This window comes from Ursus maritimus, unplaced genomic scaffold, assembly GCF_017311325.1.
Source record: "Ursus maritimus isolate PB19 unplaced genomic scaffold, ASM1731132v1 scaffold_3, whole genome shotgun sequence".
In the NCBI taxonomy this organism is placed as follows: domain Eukaryota; kingdom Metazoa; phylum Chordata; class Mammalia; order Carnivora; family Ursidae; genus Ursus; species Ursus maritimus.
The window spans coordinates 86,035,145-86,060,716 of NW_024425563.1; the positions used below are offsets into that span (position 1 = coordinate 86,035,145).

At 38.0% G+C, this 25,572-nt stretch overlaps 1 protein-coding gene across 2 annotated transcripts; it reads right to left on the reverse strand.

The window, feature by feature from the left end:
* Nucleotides 1-379: 379 nt before the first annotated feature.
* On the reverse strand, nt 380-24,593 carry SYPL1 (synaptophysin like 1). Of its 2 annotated transcripts, XM_040644382.1 has the most exons (5): nt 24,420-24,588; nt 9,605-9,726; nt 8,155-8,362; nt 3,445-3,630; nt 380-1,823 (listed from the first exon to the last, which is right to left on the reverse strand). In XM_040644382.1, the coding sequence occupies exons 1-5, from the start codon at nt 24,486-24,488 to the stop codon at nt 1,689-1,691; spliced, it is 720 nt and encodes a 239-aa protein (XP_040500316.1). In that variant the 5' UTR covers nt 24,489-24,588; the 3' UTR covers nt 380-1,688. The 2 variants fall into 2 exon arrangements, with proteins under 2 accessions (XP_040500316.1, XP_040500317.1); XM_040644383.1 differs by lacking the exon at nt 3,445-3,630 and having other exon boundaries at nt 24,420-24,593.
* Between the last annotated feature and the right edge of the window lie 979 nt (nt 24,594-25,572).

Sequence of the window (25,572 nt, forward strand, 5' to 3'; positions counted from 1 at the left end):
TTTGCTGTAATCTCAACAGCTATTAACTTTCAACGTCATTAAGTACAACTACCACCAACGAAAAATAAATGCTAAAACATCCAGGACTCTGAGGAATATAAAGGGAGAGCTATGTAATCCTGAAGCATACCTTGCCTTTCTGCTCAAGACCACCACATTCCCCTCTCCAGCTCTAGAGACTCCAAAATTTACAAATAAGCATTTTTAAAACAAGACTGAAAGTAAAAAGGATAGAACCAGGGTCTCCAAAGAATTTTTCGTCTTTTATTTCTTGCCAAACATTTAAAAAAAATTATTCCTACTTTGGAAATCAATTCCATTTTGCATTGCTCCTGCCTTTAAGATGAAGTTTCTCTGTAATATAACAATCAGTGCACTCTTTCTTTTAACTTCTTTATTAAGTTTGTTGCATAAAAGATATACATTCTCATATTGACAATTCTTGTCATGAACAAAAGCAACAAAAAATAAGGCAATAGCAAGATGTGCTTCACATATAAACAATCATGTGGTAAGAACAAGAAATCTGGCCCTGTACAACAAAAAGATTAGGAAGCAAAATGTGAATAATCCCTGTATTCAGAATATACCCAAATGTGCGTGCAAAGACAGTGCAGCCATAATACAGCTCACTTAAATTCCTGTTTATGATGCATAATTCCTTAATCATCCATTGTGAAATAAGAATGAACATTAAGAAACATGAAATCCAAATTGCATTTATTTTCACAATATCAATGCTACACTCAAAATAGCAACTTCATTGAATCTAAACGTTAAATGTTTCCAAAGTAAAAGGCAATCTTAATTTTTTTTAACCCTATGAAAGGGTCTGCAAAAAACAGGTGGTTTATTTTATTCCACTTGCAAGGAGACTAGGTCTCAGCCTGCACTTAAGTAGGATGAACAAAAGGACAGCAAACAAATACCACTAAGAGTAATGCCCATACATATCAAAATATCTAGCTGAGCCATGTTCTTTCTTATACAGCAAGTCTATTACACGACCAGCATAATGGAAGCTTACACCTCATGCGACAGAATCACTAAATTAACTATACATCTATCAGAAATTTCCGAACCCCATTCCCAAAACAGTTTTAGTACACCTATTAAGTACTGTAGGTCACTTAGAAAAACAGAAATAAAACATACAACCAGTCTTTGCAATTAAAAAATTTTCATAACATATAAACAATGTTCAGATACAAATTCTGAACTAAATATGTTTTTCTAAATATGATTTATGTAATCAAGGCTTTCTTAAACAAAGACAGGTCTTAGGTATGTGATCTGTACAAACTTACAGTAGTGTATATTCCAAACAGAGATTTTCTTCCTATTATGATATGAAAATGTAACTCTTTTCTGAGTGAAGATATATGTTAAGGCTTAAGGTGTAAACACTTTGGAAGGCAAACAACTTAGTAAAGAAATAACCAATCATTTAAAAATGTGTATCATCTCATAATAGGCCCCTGAATTTTCCAATTTACATGTGAGAATACACTTACATCTTAAATTTCTAGGAAAGGCACAGGCTTTATATAAAAAAGCAGCAAAATTTTAAACCCACCAATTTATTGAAAAAGCCATTACTTTTATTAGAAACAAATAATGCTTCTCAAGATGTTGGCAACAGGTCATAGTATAGACATGTATTTCATACAGTGTACTTCTCCCTTTAATTATATTCCAGAAGGAGGTGGAATACCTCCTTGGCTGTGGGAAGTAGAAGTATTTGATGGACTGTGTAAACTGGTCTCCTTGTACACAAACCATGCATTTCCTCCCCAAAGTATCATATTCAGAAAGCCAAAGATCTAAGAAAGAGAAAAAAAAAAACCATGAAATCTAGTATCTACTTAAAAATTTATACCCGTCTTAGTTTTCCTTTAAATATTTAACACTTCTAGGCAGTATACCATTATTTCATTTAAAATGTAAACTACATATAAAGTAGAATAAAAAAGGAAGACTTTCCATTTCAATGCCAAATTTGTATACATAATGATTTATTCCCAATGAAATAAAGCTAAAATCTCTAAATCTGTAACATACAAATCATGACTAAAAGAAAGCTTACCTTTGCATGCTCAACAATACCCAGAAGATGGGATTAAATTTGAGAAAAATAAGTAAAACCCTACTATTACTTTGTAATCAGACTTTAGTGCTTTCAGGTGAAGAGGAACAGAAATCCATGCTTCCTTCTTTGGGGGCGCTCACTTTTCTCCATTTGAATGGTTATTAACTGGCCCTGGGTATCTTTTCCTATTTCCCTTCTATCTCCCCTACTACTTACTATCTCTCCTACTCCAACAGCTGCAGCCAGAAGAGAAAAAGAGTCACACAAGAACTTTACATCACATCCTACATTAGTCAATGTAAAAGAAATTAGTCTTCCCAGTTACAAATCTGACAAGATCGAAGTCTCAGAGATAAAAAGTCTTCAGCATAAACTGAAGCTACCCTCTTTTCATATTTTTTTCCTCCAAACATAAAAACAATAGTGACTTATATGATGTAAGACTGGGGTAAAGAGCTTGAGAGTGGTATCATATTACCAAAGGCCAAATTCTTTGTATTTTTTGCATATTTGCGTAAAAGACAACATTTGTGAAATTGTCCATCTCAGATCATGATCAATATAAATGCAAAAAAAGACTTTAAAGCTGTAACACAAAAACTTGGCCAAATTTCTCTACAAGGCATGCTAACTTCATCCACTGGAAAAATATTTTCTTGAAAAGACAGAAGACTTCCTTAAACATAATATATGCAGTATATTAATAACATATTTACTAATACATTTATCTGTATTTTGGTAAAATAGACTAAATATTATCTAAATTTATATATACCAATTTTTTTAGATAATTTAAGAAACCATAAAAGTACTACTTTCATAGACCCAGAGCAAGTCAGACCAGAGAACGGGCCCTAAGTCAGATCTGGTCCACACACTGACTTGCCAACTTACTAGCTATGTTACCTTGAACAAATTAACGCATGAGCTACATTTTTTCCCAGTTGTGAAATGAAGATAATAATACTATCTCCTGCATTCCTCTTAGGGTTACTGGATAAGTTAAACAAGATGAGTGTAACGTAATGCCCTTGGCACAATGCCTGAAAGGTAGTCTTTATAAATGTTAGTGACTACTATTAGTGTCTTTCCGGTAAAAGTCTTGCCTAGTCAATGTTAATGAAAAGAAAGGCTCAATCACGATCTTGTTCAAACCTGTTAACAAGTAATCATTTTCCTGACAAACTTTTCTTCACTGTTATAAAGGTAAAGACTATCTGGTAGCTAGGATTCTGATAGCTTAGTAAAAATGAAAACAATACGTTCATCCAGAGATTAAAAACTATTGCTTTCTTATATCACTAGTAAGGTTTTTCTATGTGAAATAAAATACCTCATAAATACTGCATACGTACCACAGATACATTTAGGGATCCCATACTAGTCACAGAGCCAAAATAACACATCACTTCTTGATTACAAGGCTGAAGTTCCTTGATAATACCGTGACCGGTAGCTATTTTAATATCTGTAAGAGCTTTAGCCCAGGCTGAAGTGCTCACCAACCACAGAAAAGCGGCAACAAGAGTAACAACAAAGTCCTAAAGCAAAAATAAGTATGAGTTAATAATGAAGAGTTAATTTAAACATATTACATTTCAGATCCATGATGAAGGAACTGAGATCACATTGAACTTATGGTACTGAGAAGTGACCTGCATGACATTCTTTATAAAAAAGGCCACAGTCAGCAGCTGTTTACCATCACTAGCCCTGTGCCTGAGCAAAGCAGTGAACAAGACTCAATCATCTATGCAGCAGCCTATGATTTTGACACGAGAACTCAGTTTCACATAGCCCTCACCACAACCCTGACTAAGCCACTCACTCCCACTCACACCTCAAACCCTGTTATCACCAGTAACTATCCCCTCATAATCCCAGTTTCACTCCCCCCACTTCCCAATAGCATCTCTCTTATCAGCGCACGCTCCTTCAGGCACCCCAACTTCAAAAATCCTTTGACACCGCTGAGACCTATAATCTGATTTTACCACTATTTTACTGTCTCTCAACCTCACTCATGCTCTCATTTCCCCTTTAATTTCTATTCTAAGGTCCTTCGTTACAACCCCTTGCACACACTCAACTCCCTCACCTTCTCCTGCTTTCTCATACTGTTCTGGCAAAACTCTAACTTCAGTTAAATCTAATCCCCCATGACTGGAAGGAATTAAAATAAAAAACTTAAAAAAAAATCTAGCTGTCCATGATCTGGATAATGAAATGGCGAAAAGCATGCATCCAGGATGACTTGTTTCTTTTAAAATTCATGACCCTAAAATTTTAAGAATACTCATTATATTAAGGACAAAAAAATAATAATCTCTCAAGGCATCTTCTCACTAGTAATTTTCTTCTAAAGTCTTTGCTACTTACTACATTTCCAAGAATAGCACTAAAGTTTTAAATATTCTGGATAGCTTCTTATTGAATAAGATGAAGAAAGAAAAAAATGTATTCTCTTTACTCCATCTATTCTGCTGGGGAACTAAAATTTTGTTAACTAGCATGGGTTACAAAAATCTAAATAAGACTTTTTAAAGAATGCATTTGTATAATATAAAGTCTAAGTCCCACCTTGTCTGGTTTTCCTTTAAATTAACCGCCAAAGTGGAAATAATGTAAAATTTGTCTCTTTTAATGTTCTGTATTCTTAGCATTCAGGTACACCCAAAGCTACGGTTCTTACATATCTGTAGCAAAAAGCTCTGCAAACTCAGAAATGGGTTTTGGAGCTTATCAGAGAAGTGTTCCTCCCCCCCCCGCCCCCCGCAAATAAATGGGATTGGTTTTTAATTACTTTTTCCAACCAGCTTTTAGTCATTTATTGAGACCAAACACCAGTAACCACTTATAACATACAGAAACTCTACTATATATAGCTTATCCACCAGGTCAAAATGGCAATGAATAAATGCCTTGTGATCACAAGGGACCAAAAACAATGACTAATTTTACAAAGATGGAAGTATTTGCATTCTGCATTTGAGCTTTCCACTGCTCCTGGTCTTCTTTTAAAAAAATGTAGATCAAAGAAAAAAGGACAGAAATATGGCTTCCATGTTTTGCCCTGGGTGGGGGGTACTCTCCTTTTCGCTTCTGCACTTGGCTGCACTTTCGCTGCAGGTAGGTATTTTCTAAACACTTGCTAGAAACACAATGCTTTTGGAGAACTGATAAATAGTACAAGGTTATCACACTTAAACAAGTTCTCTCTGGGCTAAAGTTCATAGCTTTGATCCATATATGTCAAATCCTTTAAATTTCCAGGTTTCTTCCTTTCAACTTCCTAATTAAAAAACATACCAATGTTTTTCTGATTATGCTCTTTTAAATCTATTTTGCTGCTGGCATGACAAATTATATTTCAAAAGCAGGGAAGTTTTCTGACAATGATGCACAAAGTAACCTCCGGGGGTCGGGAGGTGTGGGAAATGAGGGCCTCTGAAATAATCTCTGCCGTACTCAGGACTCTGTTTTTAGGGTGTGGCCCACCCGCAGTTCTGCAGTGCACAACCTTATTGGCCTGTGGCAGCTTTGGTCCCACCAATGAGTTGGGATAGGATTCCTAACAGATTTTTAGAATTTGGGATACTTTATCTTTGTTTGGTTTCAGTTTTTTGGATATTTCGGATTCTCCACATGTCCTAGAACCCTCAAGTTCCTGCTATTTAAAACCAAAAAAATGCTATATTTACTTAAAAAGGGAAGTTGATTTTAAATGCCACAACTGAAATGCTCCTAGAAATACCTTAGTAGAGAATTGAGAACATTGCCAGAAAGGCACGTCCTCATTTACAAAGAGTACTTTAAAAAAAAAACCAATGTCCTGTTTGGCTATATTTTAAATTTGAGTATCTCAAGAAAACTTTTTTACATTTATATGGTTAAATTAAAAGTAGAATTCAAAATTTAATTTAGAAGCTTGAATTTTTACAGACAAGAAGCATCCTTTATATATTGTATCACCACCACCAACAAAAAACATCTAAAGGGTTAGTGCTGGATTACCTATGACCACTAATTGATCACTCCGAGATGGAAAATTTCTTTTGACTTCCTGAATGATGCACCAAGATCAGTTTTTTGGTTTTTTTTTTAAAAGATTTTATTTATTTGTCAGAGAGAGCGCGCACACGCACAAGCGGGGGAGTGGCAGGCACAGGGAGAAGTAGGCTCCCCACTAAGCAAGGAGCCCCAAGTGGGACTAGACCCCAGGACTCTAGGATCATGACCGGAGCCGAAGGCAGACGCTTAACCGACTGCGCCACCCAGGCGTCCCTAGATCAGTTTTATAGTTTTAAGAGAAAAACCCTCTACAAAAATAGATTTAGATGCTGCCTTAGAAAGTGTCATTTTTTAAAAACTCACTAAACAAAATATGAAACATAAAGGGCTCATTGTTAGTTAACTTAAAAGTTTGTTGGGATAATGACAAAATGGCGAGAACTGTCTTTAGTATTTAAATTATAAAGAATTTTAATAAAAGATAGTATCTATATGATTATCATAGTTCCTTTTTTTTTTTTTTTTTAAAGTAGGCTCCATGGGGGCCTTGAACTCCCCTCCAATGAGGGGCTTGAACTCACGACCCTGAGATCAAGATCCGAGCCGAGATCAAAAGTTGGATGCTTAACTGACTGAGTCACCCTGGCACCCTTCCACAGTTCATTTTTAAGTAAGTCTTGGAAAGTCTATACAAGTTACAGATTCTTAATTTCTGGTGATTAAGCACTGAAAATTAAAATAATTGATGTTTATCTCTTTGAAAGACGTCCAAGAAAATATTTCATGAAAACGTCAGGTTTGAGAATCTCTTTTCAGATACAAGAAACAAAATAAATAAGAATTTTAGCAGACTGTTTTATTCCTTACTTACCATTTGTATTCTTATGATCCAGGCAGCAAAAATTAAAAATAAATAATAAATAAAACCTGTTATCTTATTTAATAATTTCTTCATACCCAAATAGCCTTCCCTTTAAAGTAACTTCACAAATTATCAGCAGGTTACAGGGTTTTCTCAAGATATAAATGACTGGTATCTCAAAAGCACCTCTGTTCTCCCTTTAAGTCAGTAACACCTAAAACTGACTTTGTAGTTATTCTTTTGTTGTGGACGTCTAGCTTAAAACCATGGCTTATCTCTGCATTTGCACCAATAATCCAGAGATTCTACTACCTAAATCTCGAGATTATTTTTATTTCTAGTTCAGAAGACTCTGAAGCCAAGAAAGGTGTTAGGACTTCAAATCCAAATCCTTTGTTGCCATCTCCAAGATTCAAAATTAGCTCATGAACATCACTAGCGAGAATTCTCTAATTGTTACAGAATTATCTGGGTCAGATTTTAAATTAAGGAATTTAGGAATACAGCCCCGGAGTCAGCATTTTCCTGAAATGGGCCAGACAGTAAATACGTTTGGTCTCTCTCACTAAACTCTGCCACTATAACACGAGAGCAGTTATAGACAGTATGGAAATGTTTGGGTATGGCTGTGTTATAAAACAAGAAAACAAAAACCCAAAACTTTATTTAAAAAAAACACAATGAATCAGATTTGGCTTGTGGGCCATAGTTTGCTGATTTCCGATACTGGCTATTAAGCTCAATAAAACATTGCAGAGACATAAAAAGGGGGTCTTTGAGAAAAGAGAAAAAAGGTAAGAAGTAGGAACACCATCATAAGACTACTAGTATGGTCAGCAATTCCTCAAATTAAAGGCATTAATTTCTACTTAATTTCTCTACTTGCAACCTAATATGCTCTATATGTTTGAGATCTTTCCAGGTTAAAGTAAGATTTAGAAACAAACAGACTTCTGTATTCCCTAGAGTACAGAGAAAGCGTTGCAAACTGGCTCAAATAATTAGGTTCAATGTGACAACCAGAGAAAGCTCAACCTCAGATCAAACCTCTAACACAAACTCAGATCAAAATATGTTTACCTGGTTTATGCCAAGAATTTTGATTTCCAGTGTAAGAAAATCTATATTTAACTCCAAATATAAGGTACACTTGTACAAATGATTTTTGTATAAAAATAAAGTATTTACTTACAATCATGGGAAGTTTTCGATTATCCCGATACAGGCTCGTATAACCAACATAGAGCAGAAGAGCAGCAATGCAGTACAGGAAGACAAAGACTGCAAAGGTAACATAAAATTGTGCAGAAGAAGAGTAATCTCCGATAAGGACATAGCTTTTCCAATTTACATTACACACATTTACATCTGGATGTGCCTGAAATGATGCTTCGTTCAACCTATTAAAAAAAGGCTCAAATAAATTTGTGAATTACTTGGGACTCTCCCAATAGAGACAGAAATACATAAGCAGAATACTGAAATGACATTTCAAAAAACACTCCCAAAATATATCACGGACATTTTCTTTTGGGGAAAAAAGGGGGAAAATTCAAATATTTAAAGTTTCCTAAGAAATGTACATAAATTATGCCTTGTAATTGGTTTATGATAGACTGAATATAGATTGCATTAAACACTTTCACACCCAGCTACTATCTTCCTATAATAAGAATTTAGCAGATTAAGAGAGCTGATACAAAATAGTTTGCAATTTGAGACATGATATTCCATTCTAGGAGGCAGAGTATGTGTGACTAGCACCAGGAGAGCCAATTATGATTCACATTTTAACCCTAGATTAACTAGCTGCTAACTTTAGATTGTTTTTAAATTTCCTTACCTATAAATTGCAAAAGCACTTATCACTAAATGTGCCATAACAGTTCCTCATATAGGAACTTTATAAGAGAAGGGCTGGGAAGTGGAGAGGCAATGATTCATAACCAGGCCCTTGCTATCTGACATATTTTTAGTGTAAGGGTTTATTTGATCATCAAAACAACCCTAAAAGGTAAGATTTCCAAGTCAATGGATAGAAATTTCAAGTCCTAGAGAGGTCAGATAAGTAGTAAGTGAAACAAGATTTATACCATGGCTTAAGCACAGGACATATTCAATAAACTTTTCAATAAACACTGAAGATAAACAGAAGAATTCACAAAATATTCATTTTAGTCTGAGTAAGAAAATAAACACAAACTCCTTGCTTTAAATACATGTCTTAAAATGATATAAAGAATGCTATTATTTAGTAATTGCAAATACATGAGAAATTTGAATTTTCTTAAGCTGTGATTGCTTCCACATCATGGCTTCTCCCACTAAGGTAATAGAGCAGTCTCTGTTTTGTTTTTAAATTTTCGATTCACTGTGAGATGACAGAATAAAAATGTCAAGGCAAGGTCATATAAAAGTTTCTAAATGCTTACTCTTGTTTTCTATACTTAATTCATCACAGGCCAGGAACACAGTTTGCAGACAGACTCTGCTCCATGTGCCACAGTTTGAGGAGCAATGATCACCACTTACAAATGAGCATGTATGCAATTTAAAATATTCCCCCCCCCAGACTGCTGGAAATCTTACAGTCAATATGAAAGTAAAAAGTTTTTAACCATAAAAACAAATAAATATCTTACCTGAATGGATAACCAAAAGCAGCTGTGATCGTTTTATTTTCGTTAAGTTTAGGGCAAGTCACTTGAATTTCTGTTTTGCCCTTAAAACCTCCACAGGTGGCAAAAGCAAAGATAGAAGCAATCTATACAAAGTGAGACCAAAAAAGGGGGAAGAAGCATTACTGTACCCAAAATATGGGTCATTAAAGCCTAAATATATTACCAAAAACTGGCTCACTAACATTCTAGAAATTCTTACTTACAAATTAAATGCAGATGGTGAAAAACACTTAAAACTCACTTCCAACTGTCAACAAATGATTTTCTTTTCCCCTAAGTGTAATACCAGTTAGTATACCAGTCCATAGAATACTTCTTTTGCTCATACTGAAGTGTACCTACTAAATATTAGTATGAAATTCAAATGAAGTCTTATTTATTAGTATCAAAATCAAAAGGGGTGATTTGGAGGTATATTTTTAATGGTAACTGTTAAGCCAAGAGACTGGCAAGCAAAGAGGAGATGCTATTTCATGAGCTTGTAGGACCTCATTTTTGAGTATTTCAGTATTTCCAGGTCTCAAAAAGTACTTGGAAATTTGTTTTCCTGATCAAGCACATACTTAAAAGAATGCAATATTCTCTTAAATGCTATTAACAGGAAAAAACTGGGAGCATCCTAAATGTTGATATGGAATCAAATGAAATGTAATTCATTCATAGGATGGAACATTACGCAGTCATTAAAATGTTGGCAAATATTTAATGATACTGAAAAACATTCATTACATATAAAGTTTGTTTATGGGGCGCCTGGCTGGCTCAGTTGGTAGAGCATGCAACTCTTGATTTCAGGGTTGTGAGTTTGAGCCCCCTTTGGGGGTAGAGTTTAATTTAAAAAAAGTTTGTTTACACATGCATTGTGCATGTCTACGCTACACATATGAAGCACACTACAAAAACATTATACATCAAAATTTCAACAGTGGTCACCTCTGAACAGAAAATAAAGATAATTCTTTTTTCTATTTGTATCTTCTAAATTTTCTACAAAACAAAACAAACAAAAAACCCCACATACAGTGCAGTGACCAAAAGCTCAATCATTCAGCAAATTCTGATAGCTCTATTTAAAAAACATATTTGGGAACCGATCACCACCATCATAACATCCTGATCTAAACCACCATTATTACCTCTTGCCCAAATTATATTCTAACAGCCTTCTAAATAATCCTGCTTCTGTCCTCGTCCCTCCTTCAGTCTACTGTCAATATACCAACCAGGGTGGTCTTTTAAAAATACAAGGCAAAAAACTTTATAGCCTTTGCTCAAAATTCTCCAACGGCTTCTGAGTTCTCTCTGAATAAAAATCAAAGTTCATATAATGGTCTACAAGATCCTTTCTTCCCTTAATAATTCTGATCACACATCGCCACCTTTCCCCTTGTCAAATCTCTTTACATAAAATGGTCTCCTTGCTATTCCTTAAAGATAAGGGGTAAACTTCTATAGAGCCCTGGCACTGGCTACACTCTCTGCCTGGAATACTTCCTACTTCATAGCTCCCTGTTCCAATAGGACTTTTATCAGAGAGGCCTTTCCTAACCACACTACATTAATAATGCCCCAACCCCACAGTATCTATTCCCTTAATTCATGCTGCTCTGGTTTTCTGCCACTGTAATTACCACTGCCTATCAGTACTCAAGTATTTGTCCGTTTTTCACTAGAATATAAACTCAAAGGCAGGGACTTTGTTTTGCTCAAGGTTACATTCATCTAGCGAACAGACAGAATACAGTGCAGGTCGGATATCAAAGCCTGTACTGTTAAACACTAATATACTGCCTCTCACAGATTAATACAGGGTGTTAAATCAGGCCATAACCAGGATCATAACTATCAAGAGTTGTTTTTTTTTTTTCTGTAAAGAAGAGATATATGAAAAGGAATGTGGTTACAGATATGAAGAGTCTGAGGACAGCACACAGTTTGGAATCTTCAGTTAAGAGTTCACAGGTAAAGACAGAATGGATATTCTCTACACATAAATGTTCATGAATAAAGAATGAAAACAATAAAGGATGAAAACAGAAGGCTTGAAAATTGGGTATACACCCATTTAGGAATAGAAAAAAGAAACAGGAGACACAAATTTAACCGATGTACAATAAGGAGGCCAGAAAGAGACCTGTGTGTAACTAGATAAATTCTAACAAAGCTGGCATTGCAGATCACCAAGGAAAGGAGTGTAGTGGTTTTAAAGATATGCCCACAAAATCTGATACTCCTCCCCTCAAAAGGCAAAGATTAATTTTCCTCCCTTTAAGTGTGGGCTTCTTCTAGTAAATTGAATATAGTAGAAGGAATGGAACATCCTTTCTGAGACTAGGTGATAAAGAGACTACAATTTACCTTCCTTTCTTTCTTCAATCACTGGCTCTGGAGGAAGCCAGCTGCCATGTTGGGAAGATACTTAGGCAACTTACAGAGAAACTCTTGTGTTGAGGAACCACGGACTATCAGCAACCATGTGAGTGAGCCTGGAAGTGTATCATCTGAGGCTTGCCAAAGACCATGTGAATGAGCTGGGTGCTAGAGATGACTCAATCCCAGCCAACAGCTTGACTGCACACAGGGAGACTCTGGGCTGAAACCCCTCAGGCTAAGCCACTCCCAGATTCCTGACCCACACTAACTGAAATAATAAACCGAGTACTGTCCTAAGTGCTAAGGTTGGGGTAATTTATTATGTAGCAACAGATAACTAATACAGAGAAGGACTTCAATAAATGGTCCAGGGGCGCCTGGGTGGCTCAGTTGGTTAAGTGGCTTTGGCTCAGGTCATGCATGATCCCAACGTCCTGGGATCAACCCCCACGCTGGGCTCCCTGCGCAGTGGGGAGTCTGCTTCTTCCTCTCCCCTCTGCTCTTGCTCTCTCTCTCAAATAAATAAAATGAAATCTTAAAAAAAAAAAAAAAAGTCCAGATAGGCTAAAAACAAATCCAAAATGCAAGTCTTTAAAATTTTTTTAAGACAGTATAAAAGAAAATTTGTGACCACAGAGAAAGGAAAAACTTAAGATTAAAAATGAAAACACACTACAAAAGACTGTTAAATTCAACTACAGAAAAAGAACTTTTGAAATCAAGTCAGCTTTTGAATGTAAAACAAGCTACAAACTAGGCGAAAGTATTTGCAATAACGTCACAAAGGATTAGTATCTACTAGTATATATAGATCTAAGAGCAATTCTTACCCATGTGTACTACAGAACATGCACAAGAATGTTCAGAGTGACATGGTTTATAGTATCAAAATATAGAAAAAGTGGGAGCACGAGGAAAATGGATAAAACCTAATAGTATACACTTACAATGGGCAGTTTAATAGCAATAAAGACAGAGGAACTACAGCTGCCCACATCAATATGGATGAAACCTAGAAATTTAATGCTGAGTGGAAAAAAAAAAGTTGCCTAAGTCTTCATACAGTATGATGACATTCTTTTAAAAGCTTTGGTTACTTACCTAACCACTCCTGCCACTATTTTTGTTCAGGCCTTCACCATTTTTCACGGGGATTAACCCAACAGATTCTTCCTCTTATTTCTAATCTCTTCTGTAGCATGGGCTCATCTGCTCTCGAGCACTTTAAAAATGTCTCGTCTTGGACTGCCTAGGTAGTTCAGTCCTTTAAGCAACTGGCTCTTGATTTTGACTCGGGTCATGATATCAGGGTCCTGAGATTGAGCCCTGTGTGTGTTGGGGGGGGGGGAGTCTGTGCTCAGCGGGGAATCTGCTTGTGATTCTCTCCCTCCCGCTCTGCAAATTGCACACCTCCCCCATGCTCCCTCTCTAAAATAAAATAAATCTTTAAAAAAATAAAATAGAGGGGAGGGGGGTGGGGGAATGGGATAGGCCGGTGATGGGTAGTAAGGAGGGCACATATTGCATGGTGCACTGGGTGTTATACACAACTAATGAATCATCGAGCCTTACATCGAAAACCGGGGATGTACTGTATGGTGACTAACATAATATAATAAAAAATCATTATAAAAAAATAAAATAAAATAAAATAAAATAAAATAAAATAAAATAAAAAATGGCTTGCCTGAATTAAGATAGCTGTGAGTGTAAACCAGACAATGAATTACAAAGATTTACTATACAAAATGTAAAATATCTCATCAATAACTGTTTATATTGACTACCTGTTGAAACAATATTTGGATTTATAAATAAAATATACTATTAAAATTAATTTCACCTGTTTCTTTTCACTTTTTTTAGTGTGGCTAGCACACTTAAAAATTATTGTGGCTTGCATTTGTAGTTTGCATCTGTTTCTACTGGACAGGTGCTTTACAGTGATGTCACACCGATCTGAAATGAAGATCTGGTCACATTACTCCCCTGTTTAAAGGGATTTCCGCAACGACTTTCCAGAACTAAATTTAAGAAAAGAAAAAACCCCCAAACTTCTAAATTTGGCCTAACAGGCATGGCTGAGGTACCCTCAACCTTATCCTTCTAGATTTATACGCACTATACTCCCTGCCAGGTACTGTATGACTCTGTCACACGGTACTACTACTTACCACTGCCCCTGAAACACATCATGTATTTATGCCTCCAGTGTATTTGTTTCTTCTGCCAGGAATTTTCCACCCCCAAATTGTTCTCCAGCAAGCTCACCTTAAAAAGCCCTACCCAGTTTCTTATGGCAGAACTGTTCTGTCTCCTGGGCTGCCACGGACTTGGGTTCATTAATTCCACTATAGGCATTTTTCTTGTGTCTTGACTTACTTAAAAACAAAACAAAACAAAACCTGAAACAAAAATAAAAACTAGTTCTAACTAAATACAAAAATTAGTAAATAAATGGCATACTGGGGGTGCCTGGGTGGCTCAGTCGTTAAGCGTCTGCCTTCGGCTCAGGGCGTGATCCCAGGGTCCTGGGATCGAGCCCCGCATCCGGCTTCCTGCTCTGCTGGGAGCCTGTTTCTTCCTCTCCCACTCCCCCTGCTTGTGCTCCCTCTCTCGCTGGCTGTCTCTCTCTCTGTCAAATAAATAAATTAAAAAAAAAAATGGCATACTGTACTTATTGCTCTTAAGCCTAATGCCTTTCCCTGTCCCTTGGCAGACTGTGATGTCTTTGCACTTGGTCTTACTCAAGATTTTCTGTGCCTACCTAGCAGAAGGTCTGGCACATGGCAAATGCTCATTAAATAACAGCTAAATTAAGGGAAAAAAAACCAATTTCCAATAATCTACAAATAAAATCATATTTCAAGTCTTACATAACCATCATTTCAAAGCTATCTTTTTGTTGTAATAAATGTCATCTTTGCAATTCTGGTCTTTATCTCAAGGGAAAAAGAGACAAGATACACACTTTTTACTACATGAATTACAAAACAACCTGAGGGTAAAGTATCGGACTATCTCATTTCTCCCTATTTTCTACTGCTATTTTGATTTAAATTCGAAGTTATATATTAGCAGCCCACGGTGAAACCTGGCCTGAAGGTAATATTTGTGTGATCTTCCCAGAATCCATAAAAAAATACGAATTTGTTGTTTGTATTTTAATACCAGCATACTGCTCATAAAAATTTGATTTCCTGCTTTTCCTTACTGGAGGGAAACTGAAAATATGGCAGCATCAGACCCATAGACCCATAAAGCAACAACCGTGTGGAACTGAGTGACAGATGACACGTAAGACGGGGCATGTGCTTCTTCCAGACTGTTGCCACTCTACTGTCTCAACAATCCTCAGGATGCATGTTAGTTACCAGGAATCAATGAACTTTTACCATTGTTTTTCTTCCAAACAGCTTGTTTCACTCACTCACTTTATGAGGATGGTTCTTATGTGCACTTACTTCAGTCTGTATTCCTCGTCTAAACAAGGAGCACTGGCATGTTCATTTCTATTGCCTTGCCACTTATGAAATTCATTTTCCCATTCCTTTCTATTCCATGAAGAACGGCTAAAACTGCTAATATGAAATTCCATCTGTATAGTAGCTAGTAAGAATCCAAGGACAGGATGATAGCAAGCTTCTCTTCAGGTCAAAAGGTTCCATATTTCATTATGACAGACTCAAGTTGCCAAAGAAACAGTGCCACTTAACTCTCTACCCACCGGACCAATTCTAGACACATGGTAGATCCCTCAGGAATTCTGAGGTTTGTAACTTTCAAGTTAACATTTCAGCTTGGTTCTCTAGAACACCACTCTGCAAAATAAACTGCAGTAGTCAGTTAATTGGTATATGAGAAGAAAATATTTGAACATCTATTTACTTTTAGACTTAAACAAGGAATTAAAGCCTTACTGAAATTAATACATCACTGCAACCCATGCTGGATCTGTAGGCCTGAGTCACATGCCAGTGCAGCATGCTGGGTATCCTGAAGGTAAGAGGAGTCCCATGACATGCAAGGACAGTGATACCTTCACCTATTCTTTCCCTTTTAGTGTTCATGTATTACAACGTGAGTGTGCCTGGCTCAGTGAGTTTATGGAACAAGTTATCTAGTTTTAACCAAACCAACCTTTGCAAAACAGACCAATGGCTTAAAAACGTCTTCAAAGAAACTATAGACTAATAATACAAAAACTCACGTCCAAAAGAGAAAATAGAAGCATTAACCACCCTATAAGCTATATTCATTCATTAGCCACATTCCAAAGAAAAACAGATTCTACTTAATCAGATCACAAGAAGATGGCATGTATATCTATATATCTATGTATCAGATGAATGTTTGAAATAAGGATTTAAAAACATGAATGAAATTTACCCCAAGCATATAATATGCCTTAAGATACTGACATAGTGGGGTGCCTGGGTGGCTCAGTCAGTTAAATGTCCGACTCTTGATCTCAGCTCAGGTCTTGATCTTAGCTCAGGTCTTGCTCTCAGGGTCAAGAGTTCAAGCCCTAAGTTAGCCCACTTGAAGAAAAAAAAAAAGATACTGACATAGTAAAATATCCATCTAAGTTATGGATGCATATTGGGGTTCTATGCATAAAATTTTACACTGACAGGGATTCATGATTTAAAAAAAGTTTGGAGACCCCTGGTATTTTCAATGAGTTATTTAGCCTATAGCCAGAGTCGCGGTCCTTGATCCTATTTCTAGACACTGCTCAGCTCACTGATGCTTCTATTGCGAACACTGGTAGTCATCTATACATGGGTGTCTTTTACAAATTTCTGCCTGCTATTTGGTTTCATCATTAATCTGATGTCATTTACTTAAATTTCTTTCTGTCCAAGGTTTAGTCTAGAAACTGATATAACTGAAATCTTCAAAAAGAGATCTACAAGAAAAAAAAAATAGACCTAAAAGTATATTGTATATGAGTGTTTACATGCAAAATCAAATGTATGTTGTTTTACTAAATCAAACAACCACTCAGTGCTGAAAATGAACTATCACAGCATATTTGCCTTTACAATCAGTAAGATTAGATGCCTAGAACCAAAGCACTGATTTTCATGAGTTAAAGTCCTCATGCATTTACTAAAGACATTCATTTTTAAAAAAATTTTTAAGAGATTTATTTGACAGAGAGGGGGGAGAGAGCATGCGCACACGCTCACAAGCAGGGGGAGCGGCAGGGAGAGGGAGAACCAGGCTCCCCGCTGAGCAGAGAGCCAGATGAAGGGCTAACCCTAACCCAGACCCTGGGATCATGACCTGAGCTGAAGGCAGACGCTTAAGCGACTGAGCCACCCAGCCGCCCCAAGACATGCATTTAAAAAAATGTTTTGTTATCGATGCTGCTATTTCAGTTTATTCCCACTGTGCAGCAAGCAGTGAAGTCTGGTACAAGGTGCTTCAGTTTCATTCTTCTGTTGATCTCCCTCTGCTTGCAAAGTACAATCACAGAAAGTTCCAAACAGCTTGCTAGTACAGTTCTATAACCCTTATAAATTTGGATCATGAGAAGTAAACTTGAGCTCCTGCTGGAAGAACAGAGGTTTTTTTGCTAACTCTTAACTATTATATGTTGAATATATCTTTTTTAAATTTTATTTTTAAGTAATCTCTATGCCCAGCATGGGGCTCAAAATCACGACCCTGCGATCAAGAGTTGCATGCTCTACCCACTGAGCCAGGCAGGTGACCCTGTTGAAAACACCTTTATGTCACCTTCATCCTTCAATAATTGTTAAGCTATTGAATACAGAACTAGAAATCTCTGAGGAACTTAAATATATTTATTTAAAAATCATTTCAGACTGTCCTACTTTTATGTTTTTTGGAGTAAATCCATATCTTGATTGTTGATCTGGCTAGCTGTCCTGAAGTGTATCTGTACCACTGATTTTGACCTTTTAAGCGAAAATTAGTTTTCTTCATGTGTTTTAGGATATCTGATGAAGGCGCAGATTGAGTTTATTTTTTTCCCCTTTTTCTATCCCTGTCTAGTAGTTTTACATTCATTTCTACATGGCTGCAAATACCACATCTTATGATGGGACCCCCAAACTACCAACATATGAGCATACTGAAGTGTTCACAAATTCAGATCTCGAGCTAGCAGGTAGACTGATTCAGGTCCTAGTTAGAAGGCTGTATCTCTCTCCTTCCACTTGTTTAAGTACTTGGCTCTATGTAAGTCATAAATACAGACAACAGGTTGAAGCTTTTATCCAGATCTGTTTCCCAGATCATGAACACTCCTTCTTCCATCCACATTTTGTTTCATTTCTGATCCCCAATGATGTTTACTGCATTAGAACAGCAATTCTCCATGTGTGGTCTGTGGTGCCTTGGGAGTACCCAAGACTCTTTCAGAAAGTCCATGAAGTCAAAAATATTTTCATATTATTAAGACATTATTTGCCTTTTACACTGTGTTGACATTTGCACTGATTTGAGCAAAAGCATTTGTGGGTGAAACTTGTTGGGCTTCAGTAAGAATAAGCAAGAGCATCGAAGTTATTTCATTGCCATGCACTTGCAGTTTAAAAAAAGCCAATTTTACTTAAGAATGTCTTTGATGAAGCAGCAAAAATTATGATTTTTATTAAATCCTGACCCTTGAGTCTTCTTAATATTCTCTACGATGAAACAGAATGTGCAAATACTTTAACCGCACACAATGGCTGTCTCCAGGGAAAGCATTTAAAATAACTGAGTTATACGCTGAACTTGTTTTTTTTCATGAAACACCATTTTTACTTGAAAGAATAATAGACAAAAAATAGTTACTCAGATGTGGGTATATGGCAGATACTTTTCTCGAAAACAACTGGCAGCATTTGTTGCACTGCTGCAATTCAAGTTTTTAAGTGAATTATTATTGTGTTTTAAAATAAATGTTCCCTTAAAAGCCTCTGCTTAAATTTCTGATGTGGTAAATATCAATAGATAAAACCCACATAAACCAAAGCTCTTTGAGATCCTCAATATTTAAAAGCATAAAGGGGTTCTGAGACCAAAGTGTTTGAGAACCACTGTATTAGACAGTGTTCTGTTATCTTAATTTTCCCTTTTATATTTTATCAGAGATTGCTATTTGTATGTGTGGGTGAGTGTGTATGAGTGTGTGTGTATGTTCACAAAGCACATACAACATATATATGTTGTCTATGAAAATTATATCTGATCTACCTTACAGGGGTGCTCATGGTAAATAATCAAGAATCAGGTAGAAGAAACAGAGAGCAAAGGCACAGGGGTGAGTCTGTAAGTCTATTAACAAGCTTTAAGTACAGAGAGTCCTAGTAGGCATAAAATGCTATCTGAAATCCTTTCCATTATGGGGGCAGAATGGGGTGGGGGGAGGAGGAAGTATACCCAAATGGCAGGGCTAAGAGAAAGGTAAGTTTCCTAAAGAGTAGTCTTCTACAGACTGATAGCCTGAACATGCAAAAATTAAGCAAACGGATGAAACATCAGTTTATATATGCCCTGTCCCTCACGCCATGCAATACAAACAATCTATTTTCTTGAGTGCTCCTCTGTGCTATTTTTGAACCAAAAAATTAGGATAAAACATGGCCTGCTTGCAAAAATTTTATAAGTTACTTGGGATGACTAAATTTTAAGTATTTTATAGAAGCTACTGTGTATATTTGAAAATGTGTTGTTTAAACAAGTTGGTATGTGCAATACTCAAAGAATTACAGGTTTTCTTGTTTACCATTTTTCACGCTAATTTTCTTGGATAATAATTTGACCCAAAGTAATGTTTTTAAGTGTCTTTTGAATTTGCACATTAATTATAAGTATAAAATCAGAAAAAAACATTCAAACTTAATAAAAGAATCAAGAATATCCTACTTGTTAATTCCTAAGATCTTTTTATAAACATGCATCTAACAAACAAGAAAAAAAGCACTTCAGGTACCTTAGGCTTTTGTTTCTTAAGCCTTTGGTAATCTTTTTATTAATTTATTAAAAGGCCAATTAGAAACACAAAGGTAGTTATCAAAATGACTAAGAACAGAGTGTTAGAGTCCTGGATGTAGTAATCATAATCATGGACACTGTGTAAGTTACCTCCTTTCTCTAACATGGAGATATCAACCCTCACAGGTTGTCAGAGGATTAAATGAGAAAATACAAGTAAAGCCCTGGCACATACATGTCTATTCAATAAATATGTTAACACCGAGGATACATTCGACCAGCAATTAGTGAGTAATTCCTTCTATACTCCCCAAACAGTATCTCTTCCACAATTCTGTGTGTGTGGACTGAGGAAAGCATACTACTTAGATTCATTAAGGGCTAAATATTTGTTCAGCATCCACCCTACGAAGGATAGCAACAAGAAAGTCCAAAACACAGTGTTTAATATTTTAAAAGGATAAAATCATTTCAATGAAAAACTTTTACCTAAATGTTAGGGATATTTGGCCACAAATGAAGAACTAAGTTAAAATTTACCAGAGAAATTTTAAATACTTTAAAAAGCTGCTTTGATAAAATTAATCTTTGACTTTTACTTCTATGTTCTACTTCTACACATGGGGCATTTATTCTAACCTAAATTTTATATTGTCACCTTGAGAGGCTTCTAAAGGCCTATCAAAACATGCAGACAAGTGAAAAGCATGCAATACATCATTTCTAAAGCTTAAAATATGTGATAGGGAACTGAGCAATCTTGAAGGACCAGGAGATATGTATGTTAATCATACGGGGCTCAAGTCTATCCACTGCCTCAGTCTAGTCTTTTGGGGGCGGGGGCGGTCCTAGTGTTCTTAGAAACGCAGCATCTCAGTGCTGAAGAACCTATTAAGAACTATTCAAGCACATTATAATCATTCACATAATTAAATACTAACTCAATCATTCCAATAGCCCTACAAATTATTGCTATTCCCATATAAGTGCAACAAAAATTCAACCTTCACTGAGTACTTACTACACAAAGAGAACTAAGACAACGTCACTGCCAGGCACTATAACTAGGTGCCAGGGGTAGTTTAAAAAAAAAAGAAAAAGAAAAGAGAAGGGATACAAAATGTACAACATGATGGCTGCAGTTTAGAAGCAAAGTGCAAATACTTCTCTGCTCTGGCGATTGTATTTTTATTCTGTCAATAAATATTTATTGGGCATCTAATCCCTTGAAAGTTACATATCATCAGGTTATATCTTAGTCTAACATATTCTAGAACCTTGCTAAAGATAAGCTGACTGAGGGGACTGTTGTTTTTAGTTATATAGATGGTAAGCAGCCCTTATCTAGATTTTAGATTTGTTTATAAACTTATTTGTTGACTGTTTTTAGAAGTAACCTGCCACACCTCAATCAATGCTTTATGAAACTTGAACAATTAATACAGATTTAAAAATTCCTACGATGGGCCCTTCTCCTCTAGAACCTTGTTTTACCATTTTTCCCCTCTCTGCCTCTGTTTTTAACCTCCAACAATTCTATTCACAAGTCTCTTCTCTCAAGCCCACGAACACATTCAGTCTTTCCCATCTTTCAGATGGATTACCACCAAATCCCTCCCACCTTCAAGGTCAAATAGTGGTTTACTCTCACTATTTTCACTTTCTTAGCATTTCTTACCACATCCATTTGGCCTACTACCATCTGGTTTCTGAACTTACTGACGCTGCTCTTACAAAGCCACCAATAGCCTCTGGATTACCAAAACCAAGGTGTGCATTTTAGTCCTTATTTTACTTACCTTGCTCTTGCACCTCTTGATACTGATGAACAGTATTCTTTTCTTTAAATTCTAATAGTGATGCCAAGATGTTGTTTTTCTCCATTGTCTTAACCATTTCTTCTCTCCCCTGCTGGCAGATATCTGCTCAATCTCCGGCCCATTCCTGCCTTTTTATTAAACTCTATACCCATATAACCACTTGCCTAAAGGATATCTCCTTTTTATGACCTAGAGACCACAAACTCAATACATCCAAAACTGTACTGAGCTTCAACCAAAAATGTGCTTCTTCTCTTTAGTGATGTATCTTGGACAGAGGTACCACTACCAACCTGTCAGAAATATGGCAGTCATCTTAGAGTCCTCCCTCTTCTTCACCCTCCAAATACATTCTAATTTCTAAACCTCTCTTCTCTATTCCCACTGCACTTAACTTCAGGCCCTCATAATTTCTCAAGCAACACAGCTCCCTTCCTTCAATTATGACCTAATCCATCCTCTACACTACTGACAAAATGAAAATTTCTAAAAAATAAATCTAATTATATTATTCAATTGTTTTAAACCCTTAAATGAGTCCCCAGTCCAAATGGTAGACATTCTGGGCTTAAGTAGAAACTATCTGATAAACAACTCCAAATTCTGTACCCTACAAGTATGCATTTTCCTAAAGAAAGGACAAGGTTAACCCCACAGGATTAAGATTGGCCCACAGGATAAACTCCTAACTCTTCTGCAAGCCCTATGAAATCTTCCAGAATAATCTCAAACTACACCCTCTTTCCCAGTATAAGCTTAAGCCAACCCCAACTACTTTAAGTTCTCAAATGGGGCTATGCTGCTTCAACTTTCCACACCACTAAACTTAAGTTTCTCTTTGCCTGGAAAGCCACTCCCCACATCCTCCCCAAGTGAACAAGTATTCATTCAAGTGTTCTTCCATCTAAGAAATCCTCCCTAGTTCCTCCAAACAACTGATTTCTCCTCTCTCTCACCTACTACACTTTGCCTATACTTTTATTAAAATATTTATCAGGCTTTCTTGTGTAATGATACGTCGTTCAAACTGAAAGTAGTATTTCTTTAAAAAGCTTAAACAGGATATTTTGCAAAACATTATCAGACCTATGATCACTAATAAGCTTATCACTAATGTTTTAAAATATTAAGGAAAAAAGTTTTATCTATGTTTTATTTAAAGAAGACTGACAATGTGAGCACAAACATAAACAACGGTCTCATTAAGTGAAAACTTTAATTATAAATGTAATTAAAACCCTCAATAAGATTTTTTCTTAACCTTTATATTTGATAAATCTAACTAAACATGATTTTCCTCCTGCAATTTCAAATTTTTATACACTCAAGTATTTTTCTTTTATATTTTACAGAACCCTAAGTGTGTGTATGTGTGTGTGTGTGTAAAATATATATAACATATATTTATGTGTCTTCAAGTAGACATTTGTGTGAAATCAGCACTATTTCAGTTTTCAGAAAACAAGTAAAACTTTGGGGGAAAGGTAGGCACCTTTTTGAAAATCAGCTTGAGTACCCATTGGGGAATTCGAGTTTCTGTGTTACTTTTAAAATAAACATCCTCAGTAAGTTATTTAACACAGAAAATTGGAAGTTCTCACTCTTCACCACTTGATCACTAAAATATAGGGTTAAAGAATTACGGATGTAAATGTTGCTGGCCATAAAAACAACTTGCCTGCACAGTGGACAAATGCCAGCTGCCTATTAATCCGGGCCTGAAAATCAACACTGAAACATGTTACTAGGCCACGAAATCTGAAGCAAATGTGCAGCGCTTATGTATTCGCTAACTCCTCCAAGTGACTGATCACTGCCAAGGTCGAATTAAGTCTCCTTTGATGTTAATGATTGAGAGTGCTCCCAGGAAAGGACTAAAAGCTGACTGCGGGATGTTGTTTGGAAATACCTAAATAAACTTGATGGCGATTCTTACCCTGTGCTTGAGTGGACAGGACTGATTAGACGCGTTTTGTAAAAGACCTTCTCCCCCAACCTCCGTCCGCTTGCCCGACCCGCAGTTTATTTTTATCCATTTTTAACTTGGAGCCATCTCAAAAGCTAACTAAGAAATGATTGCTCGTCAGGTCACTTGGAGAAGGCACAACCAGCTTTCGACGGAGCGCGGCCTGCTGTCAGTACCGGGCAGAACGCACCGGCTGGCCCTTTCCACAGGACAAGCAGAGACAGCGCCGGCCGGGGCGCGACTCCGGCCCCCCAGGTTTCGGTTAGACCGCAACAGGAAGTTTTCTTTTCCCTTGCGGGAAGCTGTGCAACCAAAGAGAAATTTGAACTCCCACTCCCACGGGAGCACCCAGAGGTGAGTTCGGTGTGGGAGCGCGGCCTCGGCCGGGACGGAGGCGGCCGAGGGACTCGTGATTCGACGCGGAGCGCGGCGTCCCCGCCCCGCGCAGGCCCAGCCCGCGGCCTCCCGTCCCCGACCCTCCCGGGGGCGGCGGCGGCGGCGGCGGCGGCCTCGGGGCCCGCGGTGGCCCGGCCGCCCCTGCTCTCGCTCCCGGGGCCCGGGGCCTCCCAGCCGAGGGCGCCGGCCCGGCCGGAGCAGGCGCGGGCGCGGTCACGGTCACGGCGGCGCGATTCCAGGCCTCGCTGGCGCGGGCTGCACTCACCCACTCGAGGACCTTGATGAAGCCGAGCGGCTCCTTGAGCGGGTTAATGTTGAGCTGGAAGGAGGACATCCTCTGAGGGAAGGAGGGAGAAAGAGTCAGGACTGCGGGGAGGAGCAGGAGGGGGCTCGACGAGACCGAGCAGCAGGGCCGCGAAGAAGGCCAGGCGGGGCGGGCTCTGGGAGGTGGGCCCGGGAGGCCGCGGGGCGGGGCGGGGCGGGGCGGGGCGGGGCAGCGGCAGTTGAGCCGCTCGCCGAGGCTCTGAGGCGGGGACGGAAGAGGGGCGGTGCCGGGAGGCGAGGGGTGGGCAGGGGCTGGGAAGGGGAGGTGCCTCTCTGGGCCGCACCTGGCCGAGCCGGCTGATCCGCTGGCGAACCAAGTAGATATTGGACGCCATGCTGCGTGCGCCGCGCCCCCTTCCTGGATGCCCGGCCCCCCGGCACTCTGTCTCCTCCCGCGCATGTGCGCGCCCACCCCCGCACCTGCGCAGCACGGTCCGCTGCCGCGCGCGAAGTCTACGCTGCGGGGGTAGTCTCGCGCCCACTGCCTCGGCCGGGGCTTTCTTCCAGCCGCTTCAGTTCACAGTTCTCAATTTGTAGATGGACTTACAAAATATTGTTACAGATGAAGCCACGTTTCAACGATGGTGTTAGGGGTCTTTTACTAAAATGGTGGAAAGTTGTTGCAGAACAACTCGGAAGCGTGATTCATCACACATTCTTACAGAAATTGAGTTTATTGCGAAAATTATCGCTGGAGTCAGGGTTGAAGGATATATATCGAATAGAAAAAGGCTTGGCCGGACAGCCTCCTCCTGACTCACCTACCCACCGCCTACCCTATCGGGCATGTGCTCAGCTTGGGGGGGCTCTAGGTGTTTTTCTACAGAAGGCTAATTCCTGCTCCGTTTTCAAGATTCGGCTCAGGTGACGGTTACCCCTTGGCACCCAGTCATTGGAGTCCCTAAGTTGTGATCTCCTTGGAGGCTTCCCCAATATCTTGAAGTTCTTGGAGAGCTGGAATGGTGGCCTGTTGCCGTATATGGTAAGATGGTTAACACCATATAACACTTAGTAAATGAAGAAATCAATTTAGCACAGTAGGATCCCAGTATCAACTTTCAAGCACTTACCTATGAGTTATTATTCTAGGAGGG

What these genes read in the sequence shown, in the direction of transcription:
- SYPL1 (XM_040644382.1), bottom strand. Translation starts at nt 24,488, where the DNA reads ATGTCCTCCTTCCAGCTCAACATTAACCCGCTCAAGGAGCCGCTCGGC. An exon ending in GCTTTTGGTTATCCATTCAG is followed by an intron (nt 8,363 to 9,604) that starts GTAAGATATTTA and finishes TTTTTTTAATAG; the next exon opens with GTTGAACGAAGCATCATTTC. An exon ending in ATCGAAAACTTCCCATGATT is followed by an intron (nt 3,631 to 8,154) that starts GTAAGTAAATAC and finishes TTTTTGCTTTAG; the next exon opens with GACTTTGTTGTTACTCTTGT.